The sequence below is a fragment of the Helianthus annuus genome, chromosome 5, assembly GCF_002127325.2.
Source record: "Helianthus annuus cultivar XRQ/B chromosome 5, HanXRQr2.0-SUNRISE, whole genome shotgun sequence".
In the NCBI taxonomy this organism is placed as follows: Eukaryota; Viridiplantae; Streptophyta; class Magnoliopsida; order Asterales; family Asteraceae; genus Helianthus; species Helianthus annuus.
In genome coordinates, this window is record NC_035437.2 from 5,214,949 (window position 1) to 5,234,406 (window position 19,458).

Sequence of the window (19,458 nt, forward strand, 5' to 3'; positions counted from 1 at the left end):
GCTATAATAACCAAACCATAAGTCACCATATCCGCCTTCTTACCGATGTTGATAAACTTGTTGATGTTAAGAATGTCTTTGAACTCAAAAAAGAATAGAGGCGGGACGTTGCACCATACGATGAACGCCGACCACACTCGGAAAGCCATCGGGCAAGCATTGACAAATGCTCCACCGTTTCCTCGGAACCGTCGCAACGGACACATGACCGAGGTAATTTCCATGTTCCTTCTTCTTAAATTGTTTCTCGTAGGAAGCCTCTCCATATTACCTCTTCAAACCATAATATTGCACTTGATAAGCATCCATTTACACCACACAAAATTTGGGATAGCATGTGTCTAATGATAATCATTTGATACTTAAGTCCTTCGTAGTATTTGTTATAGTTTTGTTAATACCTTTTATTGTATTCTTTTTCTTTTATTTTAAACAAATTACTTTTTACCTCTACATATAGTTACTTTAGTGAACACGTTAGTACCATTTAAACATATTTTTAAAAAAAATTTTCGTTGTTATAACGAGTGTGGCAAAAGACTTTTTTTAGTTTAGATTTTTTTAACGAACGCATCGATACTCTTTTGAACATATTTTTTAACTTTTCTTTTTCCTTGCTAAGACAAGTGCACCGAAACCAATCAAGTTTCTATTGTTTTCTTTTTTGTTTATCTTTTTTAACTTTGTTATTTACTATATTGTTTAACTTTTCTTATTATTTTGATGTTTAGAGCCGAGTTACGACGCAAATAGCATGACACATTCAATTTTACAAATTTATTTGTCGGGTGTCATAGTGTGCTATACATCCTGAATTCCAACCGCGTCCCTACGCAACACACGGGTAACTATGATTGTAGTTATATATTGTTAACGAGCATATGAATAGTAATTTTAAATTTATAATAATATATAATTTTTGTTATTTGCCATGTATCATCTTATTATTATTGCTTCCTATACTTCCTACCTAAATTAAACTTACTATATGATTTTTTCCCTTATATTATATATTAAACAAAGATATATTCAAAAGTACCCGTAGATTTACACTGATATCATAAATTACTTGTGATAATTATTATACATCTACAAGTTACAGTTTAAATATATAAGGGTATAAGGAGTGATTAAACACTTTAAAGTGGCAAACCAAAAAACCGACCAATGAAAGCGCGCCATGTCAATTAGGCAAAAGTGTTTAAACTTTGGTGAAAAATGTTGGCAATGGTTTAAACACTTGGTGAAGTGGTAAACTATTTTTTTTAAAAAAAAGGAAAAAGGTGTGATTGGTTGAGATTGGAATGGACCCCACCCCATACCCCCCTCTCTCTTTCCTTTCTCCTTTCCCGCATCGTTAAAGCTTCACCGCATGAAACCAAATCTGATCGGTAAACTTTGGTTGGCAATGGTTTGCCATTTCGGTAAACCAAGTTTACCGACACCGTATGAAGCCACACCGTATCCCCTAAAAACTCATTAATCGTGAGAAGCGAAGATAACTTTATTATATATGGTAAGAATATGTTACTTGATTGATTACAAGTGTTTTGGATCGCTCTAGAATTAAATTTTAAATTAATTCCCTTTATTAAAACAGAAAGCTTACTTTTTTCTGAAATAGTAAAAGTAATACATGGTACTCTTATTTCTTTTAGGGTTTCTAATTCAAATATTCAAACTTTCTCCGCAAGTAACATTTTTTTTCTTTTACCCAATACTCCCCTATATATAAGCACATAGGCCATATTTACATGCACGTATTCTATTTGTTTTCTTGAAATCAACTCAAATTTCTAATAACAATGGGTATTCCAAAAAAATCAAGAAAAATCACCAATAGCTTGAGTGTTTGTAAACATGAAGAAAAACGAGTTTGTACACTCGTTCACCAATCAACAAGGACCATCGGATCACTTCCTAAGGATCTTTTGATTGACGTTCTTGCCCGAGTTGCATCATCTTCGTTAACGGGTCTTTTTAGCGCCAAATTAAGGTTAGTCTCCTATGTAATCTCATAATCTAATATAATTTTTTATTCATTGAGTTTTGAGGTACTAATTTCTTTATAAAAAAAACTTTATAAACCGGTTGAAAATCAAATGTGTATTAAAACAAGTTTTATATTTACCGGAGTCTTGAACACATAAACAATGAAAGAAGTGATTTTTTTTGCTTCTTGTCATACATGTCTGTGAGAATTTTATTTTTAAAAGTTTAAAGATATATTATATAGAAAATCACATGTAATGTTATAGTTTCTTCTTAAATAAATGATCATCTTTGTGTCTGAAAAGAAACTTTTTCTGTTTTAAACAATTTTTTTAAAATTTTAAAGATATATTATATAGGAAATCACGTAAATATTTTCTTGATTTTCTGAACATTGTTTTTCTTTCACTTATTTTCGGTTTTATTTTTCCCAATTTCTTATGTTGTTGTATACGTGCAAACAAACAAAAAAAATGCCAAACACACCTTTTGTTATTATACTTGTTTTTATTTTTTAATACTAAACAAAATATTTTATATATCTATTTTCAGTTGCTTGTAAGATAAATAGATATATATTTCATGTTTAAGTTTTAGCTTTATGCTTGTGTTTATTTTAATCAAATACTTTTGTTATTATGCAGTTGCAAGGAATTTCTCGAATCTACAAAAGATGACTATATCTTTCAACATATTTCACTCGACAAATTTCCAGTAACTGAGTGGTCTCCATTAAGTCAAAGAGAGTATTATTTCTTAAGTCATTGTTTCATAAAAGGAAACCCCGAGTCACTATTTAGACAAGGAATGGTAAGAATAGTTTTATAATTGTGTAAAACTAAATGTAAACCGTGAAAGATGGCAAATAAATCCACAATTCGACCGAGACTAAGATCGGGGTCGGAAGTTTGGATCTCAACCTATGATCGATACTAAAAACATTCTATTCGATAGTATGGTTCATTCATTGCCTAATCTTGAACCAAATTACTTTAAAAAAAGTTTATAAAACGAAATCATTTTAGGCAAGAGCTGACTTGAATTACTAGCCCAATGGCTTAGGCCCAATTCACAGTTCACTTTGGGATCAAGCCCATTCTAATATAACACTATTTGTTTGATTATCATCATTCAAAATTTTAACTAGCTACAATGAAATTTTTTCTTTTTTACAGATCGAGTATTTCAAGCAAGTTAATGTCAACTTTGGGCTAGAGTTTTTGAAAAGGGCGGTTGAGAAGGGACATCCAGAGGCGACATATGTGTACGGAATGATTCTTCTTTTAGGTGGGGATCAATCTAGTCAACAAGGATTAAATCTTTTGAATTCCATGAATTGTTCAAGATCAAGGCATTGGAATGTGCGAGAGTGCAGAGAGAAAATTGACACGATATTAAGTCAAATGTGGATCAACAACCGGATTGCTCTAGAAAAAGTCAACACAAAATGCCAAGAACGAGATCACGTCATTCATTTTGAAAAGAGGGGTTGGAGTTTAGATGAAGATATGGAAATTTCAAGTTGTCCTACATGTTTATGGTATCGGGAGCTTGTTTATTTTTGTAGAATCATGAATGTTATTGTTTAAAATATAGTCAACATTAAATATCAAGAATGTAACTGAAGTTATTATATTAAGTATATAAGTTTATTATCTTAATACAATATTTGTTTCAATCTTTTCTCTATTCAATAATCTCTGTTGATAAAGAGAGAATTAATTTATATAGATGATCTAATGGGAAATTAAGGATTAAATATAGCTATTACAACAAAACAGAGAAATAAAAATAACAATAAAAACATCTAAGGCCCGATTAAGACAACGTAGTCTAAGCAGATCTTGGCTAGGGCCGCCGTTTAGACGGTGTGACATTAGCTCACTCAAAAAGAAAGTCACCGTTCAAACAAAAAAAAAAAAAAACATAAAAACAAAATCCAAGCCCCCTAAAAGAACATACCTTCAATCCCTTCAGCACCAAGTAATTTAGTCCCTCAACTCTCTCTTGAATAAAAAATTGAAAAGAAACAATTTATTTGTTATTTTTTTTTAATGTTATATCAAAGAGAATGAACTATGCATACATATTATATATAAGAATCATACACAAAAAAGATTTGCAGGATTACATTGGGATTTCTAATGGAACTTCTAACCGGTTGAAAATTATAATACATAAAGTGCTCTTGTAACCGAAGGATGAGAGTATCCCACAATTTTTAACGTCACAAGAGTAACTCTGATATCATTTGTAACATCTAAACCCTTACACTAGCCAATGTTTCTCCATTTTTGAATATGTTCTTACATTTTTGTTTTTTTTTTTTTTTATCCGAGTGAAAACTTTACAAGTGCATCCAAACCCTTACACTAGCCAATGTTTCTCCATTTTTGAATATGTTCTTACATTTTTGTTTTTTTTTAATCCGAGTGAAAACTTTACAAGTGCGTCCTAAGATTGCTCTCATCTAATAAGTTTAACTTTAGAGTTCTTCTTTCATCCTAAACCACTAAACATAAAAATATCTTCTTAGTTAAATTTATCAGTCTATCATCAACAATGTTTTGAAACCATTCAAATGGGATACAACAATGTTCATGGTTAGGGCCGTTCAAATCGCTCGCCGCTCGTCGTTCGCTCGACGCTCGTTCGGAAATTGCTCGAAAAATGTTCGTTCGATTTGATGCTCGGTTGTAAACGAGCCGCTCTGCTCGGTTCGGTTTATAAACGAGCCAAGCATGAGCAAAGGTCCGCTCGGCTCGGTTCGGCTCGAATTATTATTTTAATTAGTATATATATACATATACATGTACACATACATCTATAAACATGTATATACACATATATATACACAAATATAAATTATACATATATAGACACATACACCTATATACTTAAATGTAAATTAAATTTATAGTTTTATATGTACCAATCTATTAGCTTTTGGTCAACTATATACAAATTTACAACTATACATATACGTACTAGCCCAACAACGCCAATAAAAAATTAAAATCAAAACTAAAAGTTAAACCCTAAACCAATAAACGACAGTCTGCCTCAATGTTTCATGTCGTTACCCTAAGTCGATCGTCTCCTTCTCTCAACGTAATTGTCCGTGCAATATGATCATCGACTCGTCAGCCACAACATTGTTATTCATAAGAAAAATATTATGCCATGAAATGTGCATGTTTTTAAAGACATAACAACTTGAGAACCAAGATTGTCACTATCTCTCTCAGCAAATTTAAAATGGGTGACACGATTGTCCAAGTCGCTCGAACTTCGCTCGACGCTCGTTCGGAATTTTTACTGCTCGAAAAATGTTCGCTTGATTTGATGCTCGGTTTTAAATGAGCCGCTCCGCTCGGTTCAGTTTGTAAACGGGCCAAGCACGAACAAAGGTCCTCTCAGTTCGGCTCGGCTCGTGAACAGCCCTATTCATGATGCACAAACCGGTTAGTAGCACTAGTCGTCCACGTCACCTTTGTCATCACTAATAGTAATAAAACAAATACAATAGTAGTGGGTGGTAATGAGCTATGAGTTATAGCTTAATTCTCATCGGAGAGGAAATGAAGATTTGGGTTTGAGACAATAGATCTTAAGTTTGAATTAAATTTTCACCAGGTTTTATCGTATTAGGTCTTCGGACGGTGGGTTTTCCTCGAAACTGGAGATGATGGGCTTGGGCCAACCAACGTTGTTTGCGGTCGCGAGCGTATGAGGTCGCCTTTTACCATTAGTTACCCAAGTAGCCAGAATTTCATTTTGTTGAACATTGAAAAAAAAAACAATGGTAGCGACACAACTTGTTGCCCGTTTACCATCTATCTCGATGTAAATTCATATCACGATTAATTAAAATAATCACATATCTTGTAAAAAAATGGTGGTGGGTGAATTGCTATTGCCTAACTTATTTTAAAATGTTTTTTTTTTTTAACTCAACTGAAAAGTCTAACATCATGTATACATGTTCAAAATAATTAAAATTTCATAATTACTTATTTTATTAAATACAATTTATAATGTCAAAGTGTCAATCATACATTTCGTTTCTCGCTTATAAACTTCAAACTCTCGTAACGTAAACCGTAGATCCATAACTGATAACACATTAACATTTAACGATAAGGATCCGATGATGTTTATTTAAGAGAAAGAAGAAAAAACTATTTAAATATCATAACCTTAAAAATTAGTATACATTTTATATTAAGCAAGTTAATTGGAAAGATATAAATATTTAAAATAATAGTATATTTTATTTTATGACTTCTATATGATATCAAGTAAATTTTAGGTTGGACATATGAAATTGTTCTTGTTATAAACTATCCAATTCTAAGTTATAAAAAAATATACAAATTAAACAATTTTAAGATAATTAAAGCATTTTTTTTTTCTCTTTTTGACCACACTAAAACTTATGTTCAATCAACACCCACTACCTTGTCCTCTTTTCTCTCCTCATTCAATAGCTTTTCCCTCCAAAAACATATGAAAACCCCTTGCACAATGTGCATAAAAATTTGTAATAAACTACACTTTGCAATGGGCCAATGGCAATCTTTAATCCAAAAACCAAAAAACCTTTTACTAAATCAACAAGAACCATTCAACAAAACTTATACTAGTATATCCCTATCCCTTTTTACACTAATTATACAACCACCTAAAGCAAGCCACACATCTTCAATGAAAAAAATTGAAGATTAATGTACAACCCATAACATCACCTACCTATAACACTCCATTTACTAAATCATAATTATACCCAAACCAAAACCTATCTACAACTCAATAACTAACTCATCAACCTTGTTGTAAAGGGTATCAAGAATATACCCAAAATCTTTTAGTGTTCTTCTTGGTTTTTGGCTCATGGGGACAAGGAAAACAAGGACACACATATACCGCCACGAGGACGATGAATTCGCATTTGTTTTGGAGCATTCGGAGTTTTGATTTCGTCGAAATTGAAATCGCTTGATGGGAACTCCTCCATGTTTAATGAACATCTAAAAGCTGGGATCTTTTTTGGTGTGCTATATTCAAAATACCATTTCTTTGCAATCACAACCTGCATTTTTACATCAAAATAAATACTATTAACATTTTTGTTATGTTATTTTTTGTTTTTATTAATTATAGAGTATATTTTTTTAATAAAAAAGTAAACAACTTACAGCTTCTCTTATTGGTTTAGATACATGAAACAACCTCTTCAAATCATCATGTTCCACTCCACACAATATCTTAATCTGTAAATATACAAATGATCAAAATCAACAAAACTACACATACAAAATAATTCAAAAAAATATAAAAAAATATTGAAAAAAAAAAACAGAACTTACCAATATTTCTTGAGGAAGAGCTTCAAGCAAAGATTTTTCACAACAATTTTCAACAAACTGCTTCTTTCTAGGTGTAGTAACATAACTAACATCAACCGAATCAAAATCCATATGATTCAAAATCAAAATCCTCTTTCTACCAAATGAACTTGTACGTTTCACTAACCCAAACTCTAGATTTTGCTTAAGTGCCATTGTGTTCCTGACATAACCATCATATATAGATAGATAGATATATAAATAATCTAACAAAAGAATCAAAACCCAGATGAAATATACCAAAATAAGAATAACCCATAGATTGACCAAAAGAAGATGAAATTAAATACCTTTTTTGAAGTGGAAATAAGGGCTGATTTCTTGGTGGGTGTAAAGTGGTATTGAAATAACGGCTGTTGTTGAGAAGGAAACAAGAGTAGATCTTGTATGTGGAAGCTAAATTGAAGTTAGTTTATATAGATAGACAGAGAAACTGGTTTTTATTTTTTTATTTTTTTTTATTATGTGTTGTTAAGGGATAGGGTCCACTTCAATTCAACTTCCTCCTAAATATGGTGGAAAGGACTCGAAGTTTCCGATTTTGTAGGTGTTTTTGTTCAAGAGTTAACTTTAAGGCTTGACGGGGCGGTCCCGTTGTTTTTATAACGCAAAGTTTATCACGCGTGGATTCCCACCGCCGCATCAAAACTCAACGCGTTATTTTGTGGAAAAAATCAGATTCCGTTATTTTTTTAACGCGTTATGATTTTGGTTTGTGAGGGTATTTGTTGGTTGGGGGAAAATTGTTGGGTGTGGTGGTGAGTGATGACCACCCCTAGTAAAAATGGTTGTGAGTGATGGAAAAATGGTCAATGACATGACAAAACTTGATTGGTGCTTGTGAGTGATAAATTCTATCACTAGTGAACCACCCCTAGTCCCCTAACACACACCCACAATTAGTAGTTTATATGTGACAATTTAAGTATGGTTTATGATATATGAAAAATCTAGATTTAATTAGCTAACAAAAGAGAGGAACTAAAACTTTTGAGGGCTGCAAATGAAACGATATGTGTTTAAGAACTGTCTATGAACATGTACCGAATGATATTTTTTCGTGTTCGTTTGTTCAGAAAATGAACTTGTTTGTGTTCATGTTTGTTTGTTAATTTTAGGTAACGAACAAAAACGAACGTTGATGAGCACAAATGCTCACAAATTAGTGTTCATGAACAAAAATGAAACAAACAAACACACACTTATGAACATAATATATAATACACTGATACTTATTAAACAAACAAACGCTTATGAACATAATATATAATACACTGATACTTATTAAATATTTTTTTTTGTCGGAATTTGAAGTTTCTAAATAAAATATAAAAACTAAAAACACTGATAAACTATCGAACACAAATGAATACGTTACCGAACGTTCACAAACACAAATGAACGAACGCGGCTTCTGTTCATGTTTGTTCATTTAACAAAACGAAAAAATTTCTTATTTGTGTTCGTTCATTTTTATAAACAAACAAACACAAAAGAACTTCCCACTGAACGTTTGGGTCGTTTGTAGCCCTAGATGTCTTTCAAGAGGATACCCTGCTGGTTAAATTGTCGGTCTCGCAATCAAAAAGTTATGAGTTCAAATTCTGCAAAAGGTAGATTGTGATGTATTTATTCTAGAAACTCTAGGAATTGTCGTAAATACGCAATGAGATAGATTTAACTAGTTTGGAACTTTTAAAAGATGTTAAATATATAATTAATTAATGAAAACTTTGACGAAGTGTTTTATGCAAGTGGCTCATGGAGGTTGAATGGTTGATTTTAGAAGTAGAAAACTAGCCGTTGGAGGGCTGCGACCTGTGTGAGTTTTTGATCTATGACCAGAATCAAATTGGGTGGATGATGTTGCTGACGTGTCCGTTTACTTGACCAATATTTAATTTACAACATGCACGTGATATTCGATTGCTAAGTCGGCTAGGTCACGTGATGCAACCTCACCATCACACAAGGAACCAGACAAACTATTTTAAAATAATGTTACATAAACCTTATAAAACTATCAGATTTGGATATCCTATTTCATAAAAAAAGTTGCCCATTACCATATTGTCCGAATGTTGTTAAATACAAAATAATTTTAACTAAACAATTTTTATTTGTTTCACTTTTCTATACACTTACAGTAAAAATATAAAGGGTTAAATTACTCTGTGTAGAAAAGTGAAACAAATAAAAAAATAAGTGTTTGTGAGTAAGAAAAAAATTAGAGATAGAGAGCCGAATTTAAGATGTGTTTGAAAAATTAACAAAAATTAAAGAAAAATATGTTTTTATATAGATGAAGACGAAGACTCCATATGAATGCTTTTAAGATGAACATATCAAAATACTAGCCTATATCATAGATCAAAAACCATACCAAATAAAATACTTAACTAAAATACTAAACCGACGTAAATAAAACATTAACCCATTCGACTGATCCATGACCCATCTTCACACTTCACATGGGAACCAAATTATATATATATATATATATGGAACCCATTAAGTCTAACCACCTTTCAAAACCATCTCCACCGTTGGATCTTGCTGAAATAAAATCTCAGCCGTTTAAACTCCTTTTTTTAAACTGCTATTACGTCAGTTATGGTCAGTTTGGTTGCCAGTTATTAATCTCGCATCATTTGTTGCCATGTTCTCCACCACGTTCCTATAAAATTGGGTTTATAAACCGACGGTTTTTGCTTTATATGCTATAGTTGTTTCAGTTCTGCATGTCTTAGCGTCAGTTTCTCTCTCTCAAATCAAATCAAATCAAATCATGTTTCTTAGAGTTCCTCCGGCTATCTTCTTGCGGAACGGCACCGTCACCTATCTAGAAGGTACCAGAACCCTGAACCCCAAGCCCTAATACAAACAAATTGGTCATTCTTCTTTCTCTGATAGCCAAAATTAACCTCTCAACAAACCGTGGATTTATGCAATAAGTTTTCCTTCGTTGATTCTCATTACTAGAGAACCAGGTAATCATTTTATACTTGGTTTGATCACATAATCACTCTTTTAAGATAATAACATAGGGCCGGCACTAGCTTGGGCCCGAAATTTCAAGGGCCCTAAATTTTCGGTAATTAGGGTTTTTTAATGCTCGATGTTTTGTATAGATGCAAAAGAACGATGCCAGTGGATGATGAAATTGAGGAATCACCAACCTTCCTCTCAATTGGATGAGCCTATTCCGGATCCTCTAAGGTATGGTTATTTCCGGCTTCATGTCTGCTACTAAACCTAGAATCCAATTCAAGGTGTTTCTTGATTTTGTTAGTTTCCAATCGTTATTGTCGTATCAGCCCATTTGTAGATAATGATGGCGATGAGAGACGGTTGCCTGCTCTTCTCATCTGGTATGTACTTCTGTCATGTCTTATTCTTCTTTCGATCTGATCATATTATCATATACCTATAATATGTTTATGATATCTATGTTCCCACCTATCTCCATATCATATGAAATTGATTTTTGCCCTAAATCTTTGATTGTTTAACTACTATGTGGAATCTATACTTATTTTTTTTGTTGAGATCTATAAAGATACAAAGTTTCTTTAATTTGGGATTTCAAGTTCTTTATTTTCATAGATTTATGCTGATTGTGTAACGCTGTTTTCTTTTAGATGTTAAATTGGGGTTTGCACATTTTAAGTATGACCGTATGTGTTGAATACAAGCACATTATGCAGCTGAGCTTATAGATGTGTGCCGAGGAGACACTTACAGAGGACTATGTGTTTGCTGGATACAATTAGACAGTTGAGGGGCTTAAGGTATGCCTTAAAAACTGTATATAATGTTCTCATAATTCAAACCCAAAATTTGAACTTGTACTTGGTTCATATTTTCTTATTTATTAAGTAGTTAGAAATAGTGTCTGATTCCAATTATTTTGAACTTTCTTTTGTAGGAGTCCCGAGATACATATCATTATCGCAGATCTCAACCTTCGCCAAAGAGGAGGTAAATCTTTTATAGTTGTGACGCCCTTGAAGATGAAATCGTAAAAGGTTTTTGTTTTTTATTAAATTATACAGGTACGTAGAAAATGACAGCATTTTATTAAACAGACCATTGCATCATTGAATGCTTTTAATGTGAGTAACCTTAAAATCAGGGGTTCTAAGGTGAGTAACCTTAACCTTGAGCTAATTCCAAATCTTGAGATATTAGATCTTTCAAAATGTTATTGTCTTCAAGAAATTCATGCTCCAGTTGAATGCCTAAAAAGTTTCTTGATTTGTTAATAATATTAAGAAAGTTTGCATTTCGCCAAACAGGAAAAGGAAGAGGATGTTGGGAGATGGAGATATGCTCTAAATGAAGCAGCAGGCCTAGCTGGGATGAGGTTGAAGAACACTGTTAATGGGTACATGTATCCTTCACTTTTGTTTCTTTATAATCTGTGTTTAATAAGGACATCTCATGTTTCATGTGGGATTCTGAGTGATCTAATTGAATCTTCTTTAACACACAGCCATGAAGCAAGATTCATCCAACAAATTTTTAAAGAGGTTTCGCGAAAGCTACATTTCTTTAATACAAGCATCGATGGAAAATTAGTAGGGATGGAAACCCGGATAATGGACATGGTTTCATCTTTAGAAATTGATTATGATGATGTTCGTATGATAGGGATCAAGGGGATAGGAGGTGGTGGGAAGACCACATTGGCGAGAGCTGTTTTTGATTATATATCCACTGGGTTTGAAGGTAAAAGCTTTGTCGAAAATGTAAGAGAAGTTTCAAAAGGCTCTGGTTTGAAGGAGTTGCAAAGACACGTCCTTTCAACTGTGTTAAATGATCAAAGCATTGTTGTACCATAAAGAGAGGACTAGCTTGATGCTCAATGGTCAAATGAATCAATCACTACATAATGATATCACTAGGGGTCAAACATGTCGGGTTGGCGGGTTGCAATGTGCAACCCGAACCCGACCTATATTATTATTCGTTTGAAAAATTTCAACCCTAACCCATATACACATGAATTCAGGCCAACCCGAACACGACCCGTTTAACCCATTTTTTCTAAGTGAGTGATACATGTTGACCAGTTATAAGTGGGTTTTTGGGTCGTGTCAAGTATTGCGACCCCTAATCATCACGTCAAAATTGAATGATCTCAAGTTTATCATCAATTTCTGATTTTCTTTATTACATCCATTTGTTAGTTTATCATCAATTTCTGATTTTCTTTATTACATCAATTTGTTAGTTTAGTTATGTAAACAACTAACTGAAATTTCGTTACCTTTTGTCAGTCAGAACGTGGAGCGTGCTTATGGCTATAATAGGGTGAACAACAGATTTCAAGATGTGACTATATAATTACTTTCAACCACCGCCCGTTGATGATATGGATGATTCTTATTGTTTAGAAGGTAATAAACATAATTATTGGAAGTTATTTATAAGTCCCATAATTCTTTTACACAAAGTTATCCTTGATTTTAGCATGAAATGTGCCCAGGGTACAATGTTTTGTACTGTGGATAATGCATGTTATGGGTTGATTTTTGCATCTTATTTGGATCCACATTCAACACAAACGAGATGGAAACTATTATACCATGAAATGCTCACATTCAACATTGATTTTTGCATCTACTGTGTGTGCTTAAAACTATTATGTATGCTTCAGCTGTGTTTGGTTTGTAAGTGTGAGCATTCATCATACCATTGTTAATTTGTAAATTAGTAATTTGAATATAGGTGAATTTTGTGCCTGGCTATTTGTGTTCTTCTTAAACCCTCAACGCAATCTAGATTCATTGAAATCAACCAATCTTGCTTTGCCAGGTTATAGGCATAATATACATACAAATATGAACCATTTTAATGAAGAATTTCACACATTTGGGATCTTTTTAAAACAAATAATGTTTTTATTTAAAATACAAACATTGATCCTAAAGATACCAAAGAATAATTGGATTGTTGGATTGTAACAATAATTTGAGTATATTTTTCTGTGCAGTTATATATAGTACTGTCGAACCACGAGTCAGTCTTACCTATCAGATTCTGCAGCCTCATCATTGCAGGATTGTTATGTTAGAATCATACAAGTATTTGCCATTACAAATACTATGTTTATTTATTATTTTTTAGAACTTTACACAATTTTTATTTACTTTAAAATGCCATGAAATGCTCACTTTTTGTATTGGATGTAGGAAATGAGGTGGCTGGCAAATGAAACTGGGGAATCAACTGTGATACCAATTATGGTAAGACAATTATAAGCTATAATAAGGTTGAGTGAGTCACTAGCAAATATGAGAATATCAGCTACCAAATAGGTCTTTTTTTATTCATCCATCTTAAAACTAATATTATAATCTACGAACTCTTCTTTTTGTTAAAACTTTTGTGATTTAGGTCAAATGTTGCAGATGATATTGATCTGCAAAAATTGGACTAAACCACATGTTAATTTTCTTAAATATTAATCTTGTACAACAAGCTGAAAGCCAAATAAAGAGAAGGCTTATTATTGATATGACAAAATCACTATATAATCATATTCTTAAAACGCCATGTGATCGTCTCCAGGTCTATCGGTGATGGGAAAGTTGGGTCGTAACAAGCTCCAACTATCGAAATATGGTGTCAAAGATGTCTCCAGGTCTATCGGTGATGGGAAAGTTGGGTCGTAACAAGCTCCAACTATCGAAATACGGTGTCAAAGATGAATTGATTGATTGTGACCATGCTCAGATTTAGGATATACTCTGCTCCAGCTATCAGAATTTGTGGTAATTTTGGGGCTTACATTAGTAGTTACCGAATATATTTGGTTTAATGCGTCATGTAAGAACATTGGATGTATATTTGTTTGAAGAGATTTAATTATAATATATAAATGATCCAATAGATTAAGAAGTAACACTTTGTAGCATGTTAAAATAATTTGGATGTAGGGACATAGGTGACAAAATGGGCAGCTGGGTAACCGGGTAAATTGGCAAAATGTATTTATTTTAAGGTTTTTTGTTTGTTTCATGCATTTGTAGTTCAAATATAGGAAGATATGTTTGAATTTATTTCGTCATTGTTTGTTTTTTTTCCTTACAAATTTCCGGATTATACATGACTAAGCAAAGACGTTAAATTACGCTACTAACTACTCATAACAGTTAAATAAATCTTCAGTGTACACATAGTTTTTTTTTTTTTGAACGGCAAGAAACGACATGCCAACCACCGTGACACCAGGCGCTGTGGCCAAGGTCGACTACTCGACCACCGCCAGCCCCTTAGCTCTCCCAGATGCGCGGAAACCCGACCTCCGCCCGCCCGAAGGCACGCAATGGAATAATCGATAAAATCTCGCCTCCCATCCAAGACGAACCAACGCCACCCGTATTCGCCCTTCACCTCGATGCCGCATAAAATAATGGGGAGAGTGGGAGTTGAAATTGGGTCACAAGCAATAACAAGTCTTTCCCCAACCACTCCACCAACATCAAGATTTATATTTTGTTTGTTCCCACCCATACTTTTTGTAATATCCAGATCTGTTCATATAATTTTTCATAATCTGACTCTCTATTTTATTTCTTTGTGTTTAGAGGCTTATTTATGTTGTTACTACATAATACATCAACGTAACCCGTCCACCAGACGGGTATTAAACTAGTAATGATTTAGTTCGAACATATTTCTCCTACATATGGTTACTTTTCACACATTGTACAAAATATTTATACATTTTTACTCATTATCATCATAATCATACTCGGTAAATCCTACTAATGGTAAAACTAAGATAGAGTCTGAGGAGGGTAAATGTAGACAGCCTTACTTTTACCCTGTAAGAATAAAGAGACTGCTTCTAATAAGACATACGGTTCGATTATAGTTTTGTATCAAACCTTGGACCCGACTCGATTGTAGTTTTTACTATTCTCTAGTTAAATTGATTATCCTTATCAATTATCATATTTGCTATTTCTTGTATTGTTTATTGTAGATTATTAGTGGTTAGTGGGTTGGTTAATGTTATCCTGCGTGCTTCTCGAAGAACAAGGGCCACGTGGATGTAGTGGGTTTGATGGTTTTGTGCACGTGTCATGGAATGGGATACAAGGGGTGGGTGTGCGTGGTGAAAGTTGAAGAATAAATATTGAATTTGTGTTCCATCGTGGCGGCTCTATCAACAACATACCAAACAAGTATTTGTTTAACCACTCCACAACTAGAACTGGTGGTTGAATCTGCTCATCTAAGAAATTTCCTACTCCATAGAGGTTTTTCTGAAAAAAAAATGTTAAAAAGCTTTATGCATGTGATTTAATAATAATAATAATAATAATAATAATAATAATAATAATAATAATAAGGGTAGGGATATGGTAAAAAGTGTCTAAAATGTAAGAAGGGTAAGAAGTGTTTTAAACCATTGGATATTTGATCTAATGGTTGAGATCAATAGGGTATAAAAATGTAAATTGTGTTTTAATTAGAGGGACCTTATGTAAAATTGAAGGGCAATAGTGTCTTTTTCAATGTTTCAAATATGGTAACCGTATCCTACACAACCAAAAACACCTACATTCACTCCTTTTTCCTTAAAAATCGGAATTCATAATCAATATCTAAATCGAAAGCCTCTGTGTTTTATATAAGATTCAAGGCGTGGTGTTTTACGTTTAAAAGAACTGTAATCAGATTCATGGCGTGGTGTTTTAAAACATCTGGGTAAATTGATTATGATTCAAGTCATGGTGTTTTATTTGTTATCCAGAAAACACCATGACTTGAATCATAGTGTTTTATCTGGAGACATTGTTCAATACAAAACATGACTATGATTCAATACAAAACATTCCTAAATTTTAAAACACCATGACTATGATTCAAGTCATGGTGTTTTATCTGGACAATCAATACAAAACATTCCCAAATTTTAAAACACCATGACTATGATTCAAGTCATGGTGTTTTATCTGGAGACATTGTTTATGGCGTGGTGTTTTAAACATCTGGAGACATTGACTATGATTCAAGTCATGGTGTTTTATCTGGAATTCAAGTCAGATAAAACACCATGACTTGAATCATAGTCAATGTCTCCAGATGTTTAAAACACCACGCCATGAACAATGTCTCCAGATAAAACACCATGACTTGAATCATAGTCAATGTCTCCAGATTTTTAAAACACCACGCCATGAACAATGTATCCAGTTGTTTAAAACACCACGCTATGAACAATGTATGATTAAAAGATGTTGCGATTAAAAGATGATGAAGAATATAAAACAATCAGATGTATAATGTTTCTTAAATTTCTCCTAATTCAAAATTCGATTCAAACCTTAAAAAAACTAATCGCCAGTTTTTTTTTGGCAGTTATTCTTGGAAATCAATTAAATGATAAAAATGTCAGATTACTAATATACCCTTTTGAATTAATTAGGATAAAGGACACTTGTCATTCCCAAATTATTTCTCACACTTCTTACAAAAGTCCCACTTTTTACAGGATCCTCTACCATAATAATAATAATAATAATAATAATAATAATAATAATAATAATAATAATAATAATAATAATAATAATAATAATAATAATAATAATAAACTCGCGATATGCTCAAAAGGATATCGACGTATCTTTTATATCAATCAAAAACCATAAAAACGAATACCTGTTTCTGATATTGCCGATATCGGTGCCAATGTTATTCGGTCAAAACCGATAAAATTCATCACATATCGATACTCGTATAGTTTACCATAAAAAATATGTTTTTTTTTAAACTGTTATCAGCACTCATATAATATACTTTACTATACAAGTAAATATGTTGTTTTGAATACAAAAAAAAAATATAAAGCACTATACATCGTCGTTCCGGTTCAATTGGTACGATAACGACATCATATCCATTTTCAATAAAACTGATATCACAATGTTTAAAAACTATAATTGCAGAGTAAGATTTTTTTAAAAAAAAAGCTAACATGAGCAAATTATAAAAATCAAACTAAATGATAAATATCTTTTATTAAAAAACTTTGAAAGAATATTTAAATAATTCTCAACACTATTCATAGCCACTTTAATAAAAAAAACCATAAAAACAAATACCGGTTTCTGATATTGCCGATATCGGTACCGGTGATATTCGGTCGAAATCGATTAAATTCGTTACATATCGATACTCGTATAATTTACAATAAAAATATGTTTTTTAATACTGCTATTGACACTCGTATAATTTACGATACAAAAAAGACGTTGTTTTGAATAAAAAATGTGAATTACTATACATCGTCTATTTCGGTTTGATTTGGTACAATAATGGCACAATATCTAGGGCTGTAACCGAACGAACACGAACAATGCCATGTTCGTGTTCGTTCGTTAAGGAAATTAACATGTCCGTGAACTGTTCACGAATTCATACCGAACATAAGTTTATGTTCGTGTTCGTTCGTTAAGGAAACTCAGTTGTTCATGAACAGTTCGTGAACACTGGTCTCGTACACAAACGAACACAAGCAAATAAAAACGAACGCAAACGAACATTTAACTTGAAAATAAAAAAAATAAAAACATTGTTATCCTTAAATATTGGATATAACTAGATAAATACAACCATCAAATGATAAATCAAAACACAAGAAGTCTACTACACGACCAAACGATAAATCAAGTTTAACTAACTTACACATAATTATCCCCAAAATTGTACTTTAGAATGTCTAAATTTTAGCTAACAAAGAAACAAATAAGGTTTCAAGTTTTCAATATGTTTAGATAATTGGTTTATTATTTATTATTTTTTTATATAACTAAACAAACATAAACGAACGTAACCGAACATATTACCAAACGTTCACGAACGTAGTCGAACGAACGAGACTTGTGTTCGTGTTCGTTCGCTAAGCTAATCGAACGAAATTTTTTGTTCGTGTTCGTTCGTTAAGCTAATCGAACGAACATAAACGAACTTCCCGCCAAACGGTTCACGAACTGTTCACTGAACGTTCGGTTCGTTTACAGCCCTAACGATATCCATTTTCAATAAAATTTATATCACAATGTTTAAAAACTATAATTGAAGAGCTAGATTAAAAAAAAAACCTATTATGAGCAAGTAAAAAAATCAAACTCAATGATAAATAACCTTCTACATATAGTTTTGAATTTGGATCTGAAATGACACTTAACTCTATATTAAAAAAAAAAACCAAATATCAAAGCTAAAGTTAATGACAATAATTAAAACAAACGATATTTCAAAAAACCCGATAGAATAAACTTAGTACGTACTTGAGATAGTTTGTAAGGGTAATGCTCTACAAGAAACCTTAGATTTTTAGAAAACCTTGAAAACACATCACATGGCCTACATTTGGCCACATGTCCCACCCAACTTCATCTCCTTTTTTGCTTTTGAGGGCACTATGGTAAATTTACATATGCCTACCCCACCCCAAAGATCTATTGACCAACATGATTTGTCACCATCATTAATGTACCCATCACATCATTCTCATCCTTCATCCTCCATTTCGTTTAGTGTATTTCAAATTAATTTTTTTTTCAAAATATCTTTATCTTCCTAAACAAGTTCTTTAATATTAGATCCACCATTAATATACTATGGAGCATTCAACTTCCTAAACAAGGTCTTTACTTCGATCTTTACCCACCTCACATCTAGATGTACTTTCAAAACTCCATTTCTTTACCTTTTAGCTTCCCCCATTTTCAAAACTCCATGAACTTCATCTCTGTTTGTTGAAAGCTGATTTCGGGTGTGTTCATCTTCATCTCGCGTCGTCATCTTCATCTCGGGTGTGCTCATGCTTGTTGAAAGCTGATTTATAGAGTGAGAAACAACAATCTTCATCATGTTCATCAAGAACACCAAGAATACACAGATATAAGCAAGTTGGAAGATCTTCATCGTGTTCATCGCGTGGTTCTAGATCCGGTTAGTGTTTTAGAGAGAGAAAGTTGCTGCTTTAGAGAGAGAAACAACAATCTCTTGAGTTTTTTATTTTGAAAAATCATTT

At 32.6% G+C, this 19,458-nt stretch overlaps 2 protein-coding genes and 1 long non-coding RNA gene across 16 annotated transcripts; 2 read left to right on the forward strand and 1 right to left on the reverse strand.

Annotated features, from left to right (window-relative positions):
• The first annotated feature begins 1,777 nt into the window (after positions 1–1,777).
• LOC110938460 (putative F-box protein At1g67623) lies at positions 1,778–3,628 on the forward strand. Its single transcript, XM_022180780.2, has 3 exons — positions 1,778–1,996; positions 2,637–2,802; positions 3,168–3,628. The coding sequence occupies exons 1-3, from the start codon at positions 1,806–1,808 to the stop codon at positions 3,579–3,581; spliced, it is 771 nt and encodes a 256-aa protein (XP_022036472.1). The 5' UTR covers positions 1,778–1,805; the 3' UTR covers positions 3,582–3,628.
• A 2,990-nt stretch (positions 3,629–6,618) lies between these two features.
• On the reverse strand, positions 6,619–7,918 carry LOC110938461 (F-box protein SKIP27). The gene is made up of 4 exons (XM_022180781.2): positions 7,691–7,918; positions 7,362–7,563; positions 7,191–7,265; positions 6,619–7,084 (listed from the first exon to the last, which is right to left on the reverse strand). Exons 2-4 carry the CDS (start codon positions 7,554–7,556, stop codon positions 6,884–6,886), a joined length of 471 nt encoding a protein of 156 aa, XP_022036473.1. The 5' UTR covers positions 7,557–7,563; positions 7,691–7,918; the 3' UTR covers positions 6,619–6,883.
• A 2,117-nt stretch (positions 7,919–10,035) lies between these two features.
• On the forward strand, positions 10,036–14,310 carry LOC110939768. Of its 14 annotated transcripts, XR_002592477.2 has the most exons (13): positions 10,036–10,390; positions 10,532–10,619; positions 10,718–10,771; positions 11,042–11,191; positions 11,329–11,381; positions 11,456–11,545; positions 11,699–11,787; positions 11,896–11,932; positions 12,054–12,131; positions 12,687–12,802; positions 13,399–13,489; positions 13,598–13,651; positions 13,977–14,310. It is a non-coding gene; the product is annotated as an uncharacterized LOC110939768 (long non-coding RNA). The 14 variants fall into 14 exon arrangements; XR_002592470.2 differs by having other exon boundaries at positions 10,037–10,390; positions 11,896–12,131; XR_004894063.1 differs by lacking the exon at positions 13,399–13,489 and having other exon boundaries at positions 10,038–10,390; positions 11,699–11,793; positions 12,683–12,802.
• Positions 14,311–19,458: the final 5,148 nt, after the last annotated feature.